The 14,718-nt window shown below is 53.2% G+C and overlaps 6 protein-coding genes across 6 annotated transcripts; 4 read left to right on the top strand and 2 right to left on the bottom strand.

The window, feature by feature from the left end:
* Positions 1 to 495: 495 nt before the first annotated feature.
* J4E88_005371 (uncharacterized protein) lies at positions 496 to 1,391 on the bottom strand (the record flags this gene model as incomplete). The annotated part of the gene is given in 3 exon segments (XM_049399011.1): positions 496 to 636; positions 653 to 1,287; positions 1,340 to 1,391. 3 exon segments carry the CDS (start codon positions 1,389 to 1,391, stop codon positions 496 to 498), a joined length of 828 nt encoding a protein of 275 aa, XP_049255691.1.
* Positions 1,392 to 3,238: 1,847 nt separating this feature from the next.
* Positions 3,239 to 5,692, bottom strand: J4E88_005370 (uncharacterized protein; the record flags this gene model as incomplete). The annotated part of the gene is made up of 5 exons (XM_049399010.1): positions 3,239 to 3,570; positions 3,636 to 3,971; positions 4,024 to 4,408; positions 4,551 to 5,624; positions 5,687 to 5,692. The coding sequence occupies 5 exons, from the start codon at positions 5,690 to 5,692 to the stop codon at positions 3,239 to 3,241; spliced, it is 2,133 nt and encodes a 710-aa protein (XP_049255690.1).
* A 903-nt stretch (positions 5,693 to 6,595) lies between these two features.
* Positions 6,596 to 8,406, top strand: J4E88_005369 (uncharacterized protein; the record flags this gene model as incomplete). Its single annotated transcript, XM_049399009.1, has 5 exons — positions 6,596 to 6,663; positions 6,719 to 7,142; positions 7,193 to 7,388; positions 7,446 to 7,586; positions 7,634 to 8,406. 5 exons carry the CDS (start codon positions 6,596 to 6,598, stop codon positions 8,404 to 8,406), a joined length of 1,602 nt encoding a protein of 533 aa, XP_049255689.1.
* Positions 8,407 to 9,901: 1,495 nt separating this feature from the next.
* J4E88_005368 (uncharacterized protein) lies at positions 9,902 to 11,148 on the top strand (the record flags this gene model as incomplete). The annotated part of the gene is made up of 3 exons (XM_049399008.1): positions 9,902 to 10,190; positions 10,237 to 10,337; positions 10,387 to 11,148. 3 exons carry the CDS (start codon positions 9,902 to 9,904, stop codon positions 11,146 to 11,148), a joined length of 1,152 nt encoding a protein of 383 aa, XP_049255688.1.
* Positions 11,149 to 11,591: 443 nt separating this feature from the next.
* Positions 11,592 to 13,247, top strand: J4E88_005367 (uncharacterized protein; the record flags this gene model as incomplete). Its single annotated transcript, XM_049399007.1, has 2 exons — positions 11,592 to 11,800; positions 11,858 to 13,247. The coding sequence occupies 2 exons, from the start codon at positions 11,592 to 11,594 to the stop codon at positions 13,245 to 13,247; spliced, it is 1,599 nt and encodes a 532-aa protein (XP_049255687.1).
* A 427-nt stretch (positions 13,248 to 13,674) lies between these two features.
* J4E88_005366 (uncharacterized protein) lies at positions 13,675 to 14,199 on the top strand (the record flags this gene model as incomplete). The annotated part of the gene is made up of 2 exons (XM_049399006.1): positions 13,675 to 13,895; positions 14,112 to 14,199. The coding sequence occupies 2 exons, from the start codon at positions 13,675 to 13,677 to the stop codon at positions 14,197 to 14,199; spliced, it is 309 nt and encodes a 102-aa protein (XP_049255686.1).
* Between the last annotated feature and the right edge of the window lie 519 nt (positions 14,200 to 14,718).

The raw sequence follows: 14,718 nt of genomic DNA, 5'->3' as shown, positions 1-14,718 counted from the left end.
ATAATAGCAAGACTTGTGAAACTTGCCGTGACAACATAGAGATTCGAATCGAACGACATGTGCTTTAGGTACGACCAGCAGTATTTCACGAGTATCCTACTGTCGAGATTCATGTGTCTCAGACACACCCAGCCTTTCGTACTACCTGTCAAACTTGAAGCGAACACTAGACATGGCCCATGTACGACTCTTACGATGATGATGCCATTGAACATGCACCGCCAGCGCCCCAGCTCCCGTCGAATCGGTTGAGGGATAGATGGGGAACATGCCATTTCATCCAGGTCTTTCGAACAGCATGGCGCGCGAGTACCCACCAGATAATTCAAGCGGAACAGAAAGTGATACCCCACGAACATGAACAGACATTCAACGCCAATACACCCGGGCTAATTTCACTGCGCCGATCTTACCATGACTCTTCAAGCAAAACTGTAAACCTGGAATGGCTTGCTCACACGAACCTCTTGAGCACCATGAACAATAACGCGGCCACTACTCCGTAAATGCAAGTATCGATCCAAGCCAGGTCCGGACTGTGTTGGGCGACCTGTTGGAGCGGAGGTGCGGGTCTCGTTCTTGTAGGTCTAGCCGTAGGTACAGCAGGAGTGGGTCGCGTTTGGGTTGTGACTGGTACTGTAGCAGTAGGTACTGATGGCGCGGCAGGCGACGCGACTTCAGCAGGACTCTCTACTGCCTTTTGCTTGCCCTTGTCCACCGGCTTGTCGTCCTGACCTTCCTTACCCAGCTCGTCGCGATAGGCAAGTCTCAGCTCTTCGGGGACTTGATCGTCTTTCCGCTTGCCTTCCTTCTCCTCAATCTCCTTGACGAGCTCCTCGCGCTCTTGCATGATGTCAGCATTGCTCTTGGCACAGCCGGCACATTTCCACGCGCCGCTGTCCTTGGCCATGCGCTCGCGTGCTTCCCTGCTGCATTCGATGCCGCCGAGCTGGCCCTTCGCATCTGTGTCCATGAAGCTCCGTATCGCGACGAGGGCTGTGCGCACGCCCCACGCCGGTTGCCATGTTTCCTCATGATGACCTGATATGCTTAGACAGATTTCGCGGTTGACTTCGAAGCGGCCAGTGGGTGTGAGGAAGCGGAAAGATGGCGGGCGGAGAGGATATGTCGATGGGAGGACTATGCGGCCGTGGTAGATACCGCCGGCGTAGGGTGATGGCTCGGGCGGGCCGCGGATTGTGAAGTGCCATTCGAAGAGGTTGGTTTCTAGAGGTTCGGCGTGGTAGTCTGAGGAGGGCGATACCGACAGTTCCGATGCTTCCTTTACTACGACACGTGTCAGCTACTTGTCACCGGTCACAGCCCAATGCTCGCGTACATATGCGCTTGATAGTCGGGTTCTTTGTGTTGAACTGCCCGCGGGTGGACATGGTCGCGGTGGATATGAGCTAGCAAGACCGGTGAGATGAGAGGTTGTGAGTTGACTAGGAGTGAGCGCGAATTCTTATGTATGTATATCAGCTGCTCTGCGGCGTAAGCGTTTGAGCGCAATCACTCGGAATGCAACGTAGACAACCGTGAAGCGCCGAGGCTGCGTCATTGGCAAGTACCGCCGACTGCTCGCAATCGATAGCCCCAGCCCCAGCCCCACTTAGTGCGTCGCGTCTCGCAAGACCGCGTAGCCTGCACCCAGAATTGCAGGGGCGATGCGATAGCAATCCATCTGCACGGAGTTTGACTCTGGACATTACGTGCCTCCGTCGCTGCAGTATAAAGACGTGCCATTCCTACCACTTATACTCATCTCGCCATGTCTTACCATCCCCACGACCTGTTGATTGCGAAGTACTTCCCGGATGAAGACCTTTCCTCCATAGACTACGACTCGGTCCGGTATGCAGCTTTGTACGTCGGTGCGCTTGATGAGGAACGTATGGGCCGAGAACCTCCTCGCATCCCATGGCCACTGCCCCCTCAGCGCCCGGAGGAACATCTTGAAGCCAGTGTGGAGCAATGGCGGAGCCAGACGCTTCGGGCTGTCGACGCGCGCGTAGCTGTCTTTACATCTCGTTCTGTTCCGCAGCACACGGTAGCAATGCAAGATATAGCGACAGAGCCTACGGCAAAAAAGCACCTTGAAGCTTCAGCACCAATAAGTCCACTCACTCCTACCCACCGCCTCCTCCTCATACCCGAGCTCTTGGAACTTATTCTCCGGAAAGCGACGGCTCAGGTTCAACATACCGCATGGGATGTCAATCGTCTTTGGCGGTGTACAATCGAACATATCCTTTCAACTCAGTACCGCTCTCACTTTCCATGTCCTCCAGTTGAACATGGCAAACCTATCGACATGGCCATATGTCCGTCATGGATGCAACCGTCAGAAGATGAGATTGCCATTGTCGAGAATCAGACCACGGATGATTCGCAAAGAGCTCAACACGAGCATGCGCTAGTCTGCTACCCAGCCAAAATCACTCAAGCCAACTCGCTATCCGAAGACGCTTACCTGACCATCCGAAGATCTTACGGACAGTTTGGTTGGATGATCGGAGCGTCTACGCCTGTGGCCAAAGTACCACGATGGCTAGACCTCAGCCAGTTCCAGATGAATCCTCACATCCTGGAACTGTTTGGTAGCCGCATGGAGCTAGATCTCGGACGATGTGAGATTTCTTTGAAGGCAGGTACTAACCAGCCTTGCCTACTTCGAGGATCGCTACCAGGCGGCCGCTTCCCAGAACTCATAGCTGACATGTTCCTGACGGAGCCTGCCTGCAAGACACTTGGCATATACATTCCCCAGTTGCATAACAATCGTTTGCGTCTAATTTCTAGAGTAACCCAGGAACATGGTATCCGTGTGGGACATTTTTTAGGCACACTTCAGCGGCATGCTGACAAGCTTCTCTCTACATGGCAAAGACAGGCCGAGATCCTTCGCCAGAAGATCCAAAACACACACTGGGCATCACTAAGCACTGAAAAGCAGCGGCTTAGCCCATGGATACATCACGCCTCGCCGACTTTCATCGTGTTTTTCGAACCGACTCGTGGATGTACTAAGACTGTGGCTCAACGGGCTTACCATTCTAGTGGCGATAGTCTTGATACACGTAGGGATGAATGGTTCAGCATCGTTGCAGATGACTGACTTGAGCTGAACTGATCGTTCTGGAAGTTCATCGGGCGTGCCATCACTGAACACGCATTTGAGTACGGCCCGGGGAGGAAGGCAACTAGCAGGTACTAAAACCTTGACTGCAACATTCCCTCAAGAGATTCCCTTCTGCAACCTCTTATACATCTCCTCTTCAGCAATCAAATCAGTCTTGAACTGCTTCGTCTGCTCGGCAACGCGCATGAGATGTTCCCTCTTCAGCTTCCCACCATTTTCCTTATCCACCAAAGCAATCCCCATAGCTGTCGACACCACATTTCTGATCTGTCGGCCATTGAATCCGAGTTTGCGACTGTCTTTCTCGACCCATTTCATAAGGTCATCGAAATTATGAACGAGTTTCTTGCCTTGGAGTTGCACGAGGAAGGATTCAAAAATGGCGATTTGTTGCGATTGCATGAGTTCTTCGTATTTGATCGCAATGTCTAGGGCAGGTGTATTAGTAAGAGGAAAAATCGTTGAATCAGCAGGTGTCGGTCGATAGACTTACGAATGCGACTCTGGACAGCGATGTCAAAAGATCTCATGCGGTTGGTGGTGAGGATCAGTATGCCGTCATAATACTCTAGCACGCGCAAGAGTACCGAGACCATGGCATTACGTCTCAGATCATTTTCCCCGCGACCGCGCGCTTCGAGAAAAACGTCCGCCTCGTCGAAGAGGAGTACGGCCTCCCATTTTCCTGCAAGGTCGAATATCTTTTGCAAATTTGCTTCGACTTTGTCGCCTTCAATCCCGATGTCAGATACTCCAACGGAAAGTAGAGGCTTGCCGGCCATGAGAGCTACACTCTCTGCGGTTAAAGTTTTTCCGACGCCGGGATGGCCTATATTCGATTAGTGGCCGTGGAATACTATCGCGCGAAAGGTTTCTCCTACCGTAGAGCATGATGACGAGACCCTTACCCTTGTCCGGCGCGAAGTCTTGCAAGCTCTTGGATTCGCCCTTGGCGTCGACGTCCTTCCCGTATTCATGTGCTTGCACGGACCATCTAACCAGGTCTTTAGAGTCCGGGTCGAGCTGCAACTTGTCGCGGAAGACACTTGCATCGGCATCGTTGGGGGGGTTGAGTTTTTCTACTAGGAGCTGCGCCCACTTCTTCTGCTTCAGCGCGTATCCGAGGACTCTTGGAGGACAATGCATGAGTTGGTCTGGCGACATGGATTTTCCAGAGGGGTGTCGATCCCAGTGAGTCTTGTACATGTCTCTGTATATCTTGTTGGCGCGTTTCTCGGGTGATAGGTTCTCCAGTTGGCCACGGAACTGGGAAAGATTTCCAAGAATTGGAGTGTTTGGGGGTGTATATTCGAAGAAAGAGTTGAAATCGACCATCGTGGTGCCCTCAATCTAAAGTCAAGTTAAAAAAAATGCAACCCAATCTAGTTAGAAGTACGCAATGATTTACCTTCTTCTTTTGCACGTATCGAGCCTCGCTGACCCGTCCATCGCCGGTGTCGGTAGAAGATGTAGTATCATCATCGTGTCGAAGGCGCCTGCCCTCATCATCATTGTTCCCAGCAAAGCTACGTCCTGTGTGGAAGTGCGCATCACCGGAGTACGTGAACATTTGTTTGCCTTTGCCCGGATCACAGAGCCTGACAAAATTCTCCCCCCGAGCGACAAGTCGTTCCTTGAGGAGAGCGATTGCGTCGTCCGATGAGATGTTTTGTTCATCTGGGCTAGTGTAATATTTGAGCGGATAGAACGGTAATTCGGCGATGCTCTTCCGATTGGAACCCCAGTGGCGAATCTTCATCTCGAACGGTACCCTGGTAAACTCAGTACCAGTCCAGTCGAAGCTGAAGCATGTCAGATCGAAGGTATGTTCTTCTCGTAGAATGAAAGAATCGCACGAGTCGACGGTGAAGATCTGAGGCTCACCCAGGCAGGGGTGTGAGACGATCAGGGTACCTGGAGGGAATAGCGTCCACAGAGCTGCGTGCGAGATGCTGCTCTCACTAACGAAGAAGTTCCTTTCTTTGAAGTACTGGTCGAGAGGGAGGATACCTGAAGATGTGGAGATGATCCGCATAAGCTCGCTCAGGTCGATACGGGCTTGCTTTTCCTCGGGCGTCTCGCTCTCCACAAACTTCTTCGCTTCATCTTCTGCTTCTGCCCACGTCCAGACCAGAACTTCAAAAGGAGAGCTGATGCTTTTGACTAATTCGTCTCCTCCGAGCTTCGACGTTATTTTGCCAATCAGCCTCTGCAATGGCTCGGCTTCGATCTGGGCCACTGATAGGACTGTTTCGACAATGTTATAACGAGGCCGAAACATGGTGGACTTGCGAAAGGTAAATGCTCTGCGACTTTCAGGTTTGGGTCCAATCTCCTTCTTCTCGTTACTTTTCGTGATCTCGTCATCTTTGTAGTCGCCAGTGTCAGGATCCCACTTGTTAACAATGATGACGTATCGGGGTTCCTCTTCCTCCTCGGCATCGTTCTTTTCAACAGGTGCCTCGGATTTGCCGTCATTTTTCTACGCTGCGGTCAACATAAAGACTTGAAAGCATGAGATTCATGTGCGTACCTGTGACGCACGATCATCGTCGTGATTTGCCGAAAGGCGGTCCTCAAGCAAGGCTATCTTCTTCAGAAGTAGCTTGATGTATTGATCTTGGACCTGAGTTGTTTCCAGGGTCTTCGCCGTATCCTAGGTATCTATTAAAACCTGCAGAGGCACGAGCGTGATGTGTCATACAAGGCCTTCGTCTGCCCCAACGGTAGCCTCGTCCATCACAGACTGCTGTGACATTTTGTAGAAAGGATGAAAAAAGTTGCGATCGGGTTCACACGCAGTGCGGACAAGATTGTGGCGAGGGCCCTTTTGTGTGTCTTTGGTGAACGCCGGATACACGCCTGCCTACATGATGCGACACCTTCCGTCGGCAACCGCGAGACCCCCAAAGGTATTGACCGGAAGTGGTCACGACATTGGGGGCCATGATTGGTAATTCGAGATTATCCAACAAGATGACAGGGTCATGTATATCCGACGGGACTCGAAAGGGTGGGCTGCATTGTCAATTACTGGGCACAAGTACCTCATCGATTGGTCTAACGGAGCGTTCATGATCTTTAGGCGTTGAGTTTCCAAGGTTTGTTTGAGCGGTTGGCGCGGGGTTGTCGCTGCAGTCATCTCACATGTGTCAGCCTATACACGAGCAATCCTTGGAAGGCGCCACGCACAAGGCTGAGTGCGACAAAGCGCAAAACCTGAACCCTGATTCGTACACCCCCAGCCTCCATATATGCATCGCGTATTGAAATTCTAAAGCTGATCGCAACCCTGCATTGTTGGATTATGTGGATAGGTGACCTGCGTTGTAACCTATGCAAGTTTCAGCTGTGCGGTAGTAGCAACGGGAAGGAGCCATGCATACCCTGCTCGGTCGCTTCCTTGCAGTGAACTCCCCCGAAAGCCGGCGCATCTCTGTTGTAAACTCAAAGATGGACATCAGGCAAGATGAAAAGCAACGAAGACCGGTGTCGCAATGGTTCCCGAATGCAGAGTGGATGTGCGTACCCTGAGGGAAAGTCTGTGGATGTTATGAGTTCGACTGACTGCAATAGGAAACATTTGCCCTTATCGCAGTTCGTTGCGGAACACAACAGTTACCTGAGTAGCAAACTCAAGCGGACAGGGCTCGGAGTCAAAGCAGAGCTGAGAAGCATTCTCAATTCCGTGCCGGAGAAATATGATGCCCCCTTGACAGATCCGAAGAAAGAGATTGATCTGCTGCAGTCGCTAAATGCTATGCCACTCCATGTGTTGTCCAACTACGTCCACAAACACGCTGAAGACCTTGGGGCAGCGCATACTACCCTGGACCAGAGACGATCTGACGGTGTCCGAAAAGCCTGGTCAAAGACGGAGAGGTTCGTCATGCAGTTCGATAGGTTTCTAAATGCCTACTCTGGAATCCTAGACATTGTCAAAACAGCCGACGCTCAATACGGCGGAATAGCTGGCTCAACACTCACGTTGCTTTTCTCGGTAGGGCACAACCACAAAAGCCGTATCGGAGTATGGCTAACCCGCGCAAGACTGTGAAGCTGAAGATCAAGAACGAAGAAGCCATCGTGTCCGCAATGGAGCAGATATCTGATCGTCTTCCAGACCTGGAGGTATACCGGAAGATCTACCCTGAGCCAAAACTAGGCTTGATGCTTGTTGATGCCTACAAGGACATCATCATGCTTGCACGAGCAGCGACAACTTACTTTCTTGGGTCGACTTGGGGTACATAGCGCCATTGTAGCATCAAGAGTTGAGTTCCTTCCACTGACGACTGAACAGGACGCCAAGTGATCAATTTTGGAAACCCACTTGGTTTTGAGGTCCTTGAACAAAACATGAGGGACAACTTCCGGCGTATCCGGATAAGATGCGACGTCCTCCTAGCGCAACGCGTGGATGAACTTGCGAACGAGCTCAAAGGTACGTATGAAATCGATGATGCATGCCGATATACTAAGATTCAACAGATAGTTACGAGCGTGAAGACAGAACCAGGGTCGTTTCGTTACGCGATGCGCTGAACATTGGGAGTTATCGAACCGAGGATGCCGTGCTCTCGCTGAAGCAGTATCGCAAGGCGCTAGCATCCAGCTTCGATGACGACAGACATCGCTCAAAGCTATGCAAATCAAATTTGATGGCCGAAAAAAAGGCACGCGCCTGGCAAGAGAGTTCGTCCTGTCTACTTATGCTCTCGGGCTGCAATGAAGAAGGTGTCGGTGAAGTGGCACTGTCCTGGCTATCTCCAGTGGCTGTGGATATCGTGCTTGACCGGCTGTTTCCACCCCGACCAGTTGCCTTTGAGATCTGCAACAGATCAAGCACGTTGCAGAATGTGCTAGCGCGGTTGATCTTCCAGCTATTAGAGAAGAATCCGGCAGTAGTCCGAAAAGGCCAGGACTGGTACGACATCCAGTCGCACATTGCCTGGGACGGTGATTCAGAAGAAAAGACCGAGCATCTCTCGGAAGCCTTACTCAAGATCATCGATCTTCAGACAGAGGAGGTGTACGTTGTTATAGACAGACCTGAGCTCAGCGAAGATGATTCCGTAAGAGACTTCGCTTCGGGCATGCTCCATTTGGTCGAGCGAACGAGAAATGTTCTGAAAGTACTGATCGTCCATCGAGCTGAACTCTGGAACTGGGAGGAGAACAAGCGAAGTGTCATCAGGAAGGGTATGAGAGACGACATTTGCCAAGCGCTTCGCATGGATCAATGCCGGTTGGAGAGCGATTAGAGTCGGTCACAGAAGACGCGGCGGTTGTGTAGGAGCGGCGAGCTTGGCATCTGTGTGCAGGAGCGATTGCGGGTCCTTTCCACGTGTTAATTGAGCTGAAGCACATGCATCACATTTTGGAGACCAACCTCAGTTGATTTGAAAACTTGGGATCGGTAGTGAAAGGCTTTCGCCATCTAAAGCTCGATTGATCAACTGGTATATTTATCTTGCAATCCCATACAGCCGTGAACATACATCATCGTGCCTATTTTTTCTTGCCGGACGCCTCGGTCGCACTCAGTTCCCTGATGAAGACCTTGGTCACGCCGTCAGGTACGTCGTCGACGCCATCCTCGAAGCCTGGGCTCACTCCAATGGCTACGTATTTGCCGTCGTTGGAGAAATCGATAGTCTGGACGCTAGCAGGGAACTTCTGGTACTGTCTTATCCTCCTCTTTGCTACGGCGTCCCACAAAGCGACTATGCCGTCTCCGCCTCCTGTCGCGAAAGTGCCGTGGACTGGGTGGTATGCGAGCGCGTGAACTGGGTAGACGATGTCCTGGCCATCAACATTTTGTCGGTGGCATTTGAACGCGTACTTGCGCGACTGCGACTCTTCAGATGGGTCGAACCACTCGACTGCTACACGTCCCTCGATGCTCGAGCTAGAGTATCCTGCATCGTTTGGCATGCAAGACACGGCGCGTGTCATATACTTCATAGAGCTCTCCCGCTGCTGCCACGGCTCCACTCCCACTTCCTCACCGCCGCCTGTCTTGGCAGCTTCTGCCAGCTTGTCCAGCTCGTAGATGTTGACTGCGCGGCTGGCCATGGCGACAACTAGTTTGGTGGGCGAGGCGGAGAGGGAGAAGGGCTTGGACGGCAGGCGGATGGCAGAGAAGTCGCCGGGTTGCGAAAGGTCGTGGAGGTGCAGTGTCGAGTCCCATGACGAGGAGATCAGGAGGTTGTGCGGGGCGGAGTAGAGTACGTTACGAACACCCTGGGAGTGTGTAGACATGATGGTCTGCGCGCCCGTCTCGAGGTCAATTCTCCGCACCTCCCAGTCGAGCCCGCAGGAAAAGGCCTCGTTGTCGTCGCGTCCGAAGCAGACATCTAGCACGGGCGCGCGGTGTTCGAATTTCTGGAGCAGCTTGCCGCCGGGCTCAGCATGCGTATCGTAGAGGTAGACATGGCGGTCCCAGGAGGAGACGAGCAGGCGTGTTGGGTTGTTGGTCGCGAACTTGACCGACGAGATGGGCTCCGTCGGGTTTTGCGCAAGCTCGAATTGGCCTGACTGGGTTAGTCTGAGTCTGTGTCGCTATAGAGTCGCTGTGGTGATATATAAGCAACTTACTTGACATGTTGGCGGTACGTGTTGCTGCTCGTGGTGGAAGCTGCGCGCTGGATCGAAGCTCGAAGACGCGGGAGTCCGCAAGCCAAACATTTGGGATCTGCGCTAACGCCCCTCCAAAAGTTCCCCAGCAACTCCCTCGTCACGCTTACACCAACCACGATGCCCTTTGCCCAACTCGTCATAGGCCCGCCGGGCTCAGGCAAGTCGACGTACTGCGATGGCATGCAGCAGTTCATGGGCGCCATCGAGCGCAAGTGCTCCGTCGTCAATCTGGACCCCGCCAACGATCACACCTCGTACACGCCCGCCGTAGACGTCCGAGACCTGGTCACGATCGATGAGATCATGGAGCAGGAGACTCTGGGCCCAAATGGAGGAATCTTATTTGCACTCGAGGAACTAGAACACAACTTCGACTGGTTAGAGGAGAGCCTGAAGGAACTAGGAGGTTTGCGACAACACTCTACGTCCTCGAAGTATACTAACAGGCTCAGATGACTACGTCCTCTTCGACTGCCCCGGCCAGGTCGAGCTCTTCACACACCACGGATCGCTGCGCAATATCTTCTTCCGCCTACAAAAACTTGGGTATCGAGTATTCGCCCACCGCCCATGGCTTGCAACTGGAGGCTAACATGAACCAGCTCGTCGTCGTACACCTGACTGACTCGATCATCCTCTCGCGACCGTCGCTCTACGTTTCCTCCCTCCTGCTCGCCCTGCGCAGCATGCTGCAGATGGACCTGCCTCACCTGAATGTTCTCACCAAAATCGATAACCTCCGCAACTACCCCAATCTTCCCTTCAATCTCGACTACTACACCGAAGTCCAGGATCTACAATACCTACTGCCGCACCTCAACCGCGAACAGACGTCCGGCATTCCGGGCCCCACCATAGCCGGCGCAAACGAGGACGTGGATCCGGACGACGACGAACCGACCTCAAAGTTCTCCGCGCTGAACAAAGCTATCGTAGAACTCGTCGAGGACTTTGCGCTGGTAGGCTTCGAGACACTGGCGGTTGAGGATAAGAAGAGCATGATGACGCTACTGCGGGCTATCGATCGTGCAGGTGGCTTCGCGATGGGTGGAATAGAGGGCGCAAATGACACAGTGTGGCAAATGGCCATGCGCGAGAACGGGGCGACTATGGACGCTCGCGATGTACAGGAGAGGTGGCTGGACAGGCGGGACGAGCTTGACGAAGAAGAGAGGAAGGCATGGGAGGACGAGACCAAAGAGATGCGCGACCCATCACCCAAGAACCCTCCCCAAGCACCACCTGCCGCAAAACCACCTACAAAGCCCAAGGATCAGGATAGTGATGACGACATGGACGATCTTGAGGAGATGCGACAGTTCATGGAGAAGAAGGACTCCGGCATCAACGTAGTTAGAAAGTGAGGTAAAGATGCATCGGACCCTTAGGCAGCGCAACGACCGCACGCCTGTTCAGCGTGCTCCCTGACGCTATAGTAGCGATGTCAGCTTTTTGCGAGCTTTCACGACAGGGACTGTATGGCTACAGCGTCCTATCTACATAGAGTGACGGTCTAAACGTCATGGCGATTTGCAAGCTTGTAGAAATCTTGCAAGGTTGGGAATGGGAGCACCGCTTGATGTACAGGGAATGGCTTGAGCCGAGGAGCTGCGCGCGACCACCATGAAGGAAGGTCAGGCACTTAGTCCAGGTTTGGATCTTGAAACAACGCGTCGCGTGAGCAAACATGCACGCGCCCGCACGGCTCGATAGTCGACTATTGTATAGAATCTGGCCCTGCACTAGACCCTAATCGATACCGTCTAATGTCATCGTATTGCTCCCTTGGCTGTTTTTGACTGCGCACATGCTTAAACGCAAGCCCTCGCGCGACCTGGTCCCCAGCGGCGGCCCCCACGTCTCCATCTTTAGCAGCGACCCCACGCTTAGTCGTCATAAGCGGAAGCGCTCGCTCTTCCGTTCCCAGCACAACAGGGCGCAGTGGGTACCCGAGCCAGAGCGCGACATGAGTGAACTGCTAGATTTCGTTCTGCAACATGAAGATGCCTTCAAGAAGTGAGTCCACCCATATATCGGCGACACCCTCCAGGGCTGCATTGCTGACTAGCACAGCCAGCATCGCCTTGCATCGCTCTATGCAGACTTTCGGCAACAGCTCGAAATAAACCCCGAAGGCTACCATGCGAACATCGCCGCATGGACGAAAGCTCTCGTCGACGCCTCGCGGGCGGGCGTCATCCCGAGGCAGGGCACCACCCACGATCTTCTGAACATACGAGCCGCCGAGGAGCTCGCGCGAGCCTTACAACACCCACAGTATGGCAAGCCCACCTGTCTACCGGCTGTATTCCATGAGGCAGTGCAAAAGAAGGAGATGGTACCTTTGAAGGACTTCATGTCGTCAAAAGAGAGCATATACAAGACATCGTGGATACCTTCGCCGTGGCAGGTGCTTCAGTGGAGCTTGCGGCAGGTTGGGGTCCTGGGGCAGGTACGGGCGCCGGCCAAGATGGAGGTCGGGAACTTCGTCGTCGTCAAGAATGTCGAAGTTGCTGCGGACGAGATACTCAAGAAGATGAAGGAGCACGTATCCACGGCTGACCGGGTACTATCGAAGACAGACTTCTTGAAACGTTTCGCGACTATACTAAATCCGACTGCACCACTTACGACGAACGACCTCGATATACTCCTCGTATTTCTTGCCCGAGACAAGCAAGCGATATCTCACAATGATCAGACGATCAAGTTCAAGCCAGAACATGAGGCTGTCCCCCTGCCTGTCACAGAAGAAGACGCCGCTATTGCCAATCTTCGCGACACACTAGCGAATATCAACGCGCAGATACCGCCATTGATGGAGAAGATTGCTCTGGCCGATGCAGCCGCACGGGAAGCCGTAGTCGCGAAGCAGATGGTCCGCGCCAAAGCTGCTCTGCGCTCCAAGAAGCTTGCCGAAAACTCTCTCGCTCAACGTTCGGATGTCGCCCTCCAGCTCGAGCAAGTCTACACCGATCTACAACAAGCCGCTGATCAGGTCGAGATCGTGGAGGCCATGCGAGCTGGTGCAGCGGCCCTCAAAGGTCTCAATGAGAAGGTTGGCGGTGCAGAGGGTGTTCAGGGTGTTGTCGATGCCGTCAACGAACAAATGGCGACCACGGAAGAAATCACAAATATCATCAATGAGACCGACCAGCCTCTTGATGAGGGCGAGATTGACGATGAATTCGAAGCACTTGAGAAGGCGGATCGCGAGAAGCGCGAGAAGGAAGAGGCCGAGAGGACCGCTGCAAGGCTAGCAGAGCTTGAGGCAGTGGAGAAGAAGCGCAAGGAGAGGGAAGCTGCAGACGAGGAGCAACGGCAGAAGGAGGCAGTTGACGCGGGCAGAACGGAGAAACAGGTCGATGAGGCGTCTCAGAGTATGGCAAGGATGTCTTTCCATCAGCCGGATGATGAGATGGAAGATCCTGAGGAGGAGAACCGCACACCTGCTTATGCCTAGGCATGCTTTGAGTACTCTGCGTTCAAATGGTTTATCTGCATAGCATCGGCGTTGCGGGATCTTATACCACAGATCAGATACCTAGGTACTGATGGTACACTACGCATTCATCATTTTGAAGAAATGTTACACTTTTACATATACAGCAACTATACACTCGCCAGACGATACTTGTTCTTTGTGCTGCAATTTAAGTTTTGACAACAATCCCTGTGAGCCCTGGAGCAGCTCGACATCTCATTGCTCCTTCGCTCCGGCGCCACTAGCCGCCGCCACGCCAAGCAATCGCAGGGAACGCGGAACCTCACCTCGACGTCGACACAACCAGCACCTATCAGCCCCCATCACAACCCGCTGCCCCTACGCCGGGACCTACCAAACCACTCTCCGCCTACCTCAGCCTCGATCCGCTCGCCTGCAGACCACCATGAACTCCATCCGCGCCGCGACCAGCGCCTCGCGCACCGCCCTCACCGCTTCGGCTCGCACAGCAGCTCCCCGCCGAGCCTTCTCACAGTCACAAACGAAGCGCTCAGGTCACGGACCTAGCTACGATCCCCCGTCCGGATGGCTCTTTGGCGTCAAGCCCGGCGAGCAGTATGAGAAGGAGGGGTGGGAGAACGCCATGTACTGGGGCTTTGGAGGAGCGTGTGCGTTTGGCGTTGTGGCTTACGCTTTCAAGCCGGATACTAGGTATGTGCAAATTTTGGGTTGGAGGGAGATGGATGGGGATGGTGCGGGATGGGTGAAGAGGTGGAATAGGAGGGAGGGGTTGTGAATGGGCAATGGGCATAGCTCCCGAAGAAGTGGGAGGAAAAGCGCAACGGCAATGCATTGGTCGCGCAGAGGCTAACAGTCCACCAGCATCCAAACCTGGGCCCTAGAGGAGGCGCGACGAAGACTCGAAGCCGAGGGTATCCTCGCAGACCCAGACACCGTCAAGAAGGAGTAAACGACAGACACCTTGAGCAAATCAACAAGACCCTAGACATGGGGTGGAAGTCTTACAGCAACACCACGGAAACTGTATATATGCTAGTGGGGACGAGGATGCGACACCTTTTTCTTTTGTGAGCTTGGATCTGGATGGGCTAGACGCTCGATAGACTATGCGATGATGGCTGAGTAGCCGAGGGTAGGCAATTGTATTTTTTTGTTATCCATGTTTGTGATTGGTATGTCCGCGGGTATGTGGTGTGATGCTGACGATCTTGCGGAACCTTTGATTCTTTGTAGGTAGAAGACGATACATGGGGAGCTGATCATTTGTCGATGTCAGACGCAATTTAGGTCCGCATACTTCAGTCATTCTCACTTCGACCAGCGCATGAGGCTGTGTGTTCTTCAACAACTCATCTCAGTTCAAGGATTGAGTACAGTACTCAAGTGCCCCTTCTCTCCATATAATCACTAGCCTCTTCGGGTTAGCTATCGCTGTGCCGCAGCTCACAGGAGGGCACGTCACAACCTC

Source organism: Alternaria novae-zelandiae, assembly GCF_023758075.1.
Source record: "Alternaria novae-zelandiae strain BMP 2774 chromosome Unknown scaffold_9, whole genome shotgun sequence".
NCBI lineage: Eukaryota > Fungi > Ascomycota > Dothideomycetes > Pleosporales > Pleosporaceae > Alternaria > Alternaria novae-zelandiae.
The sequence above is the reverse complement of the archived record's forward strand: the minus strand, read 5'-3'. Positions and strand labels throughout refer to the sequence as shown.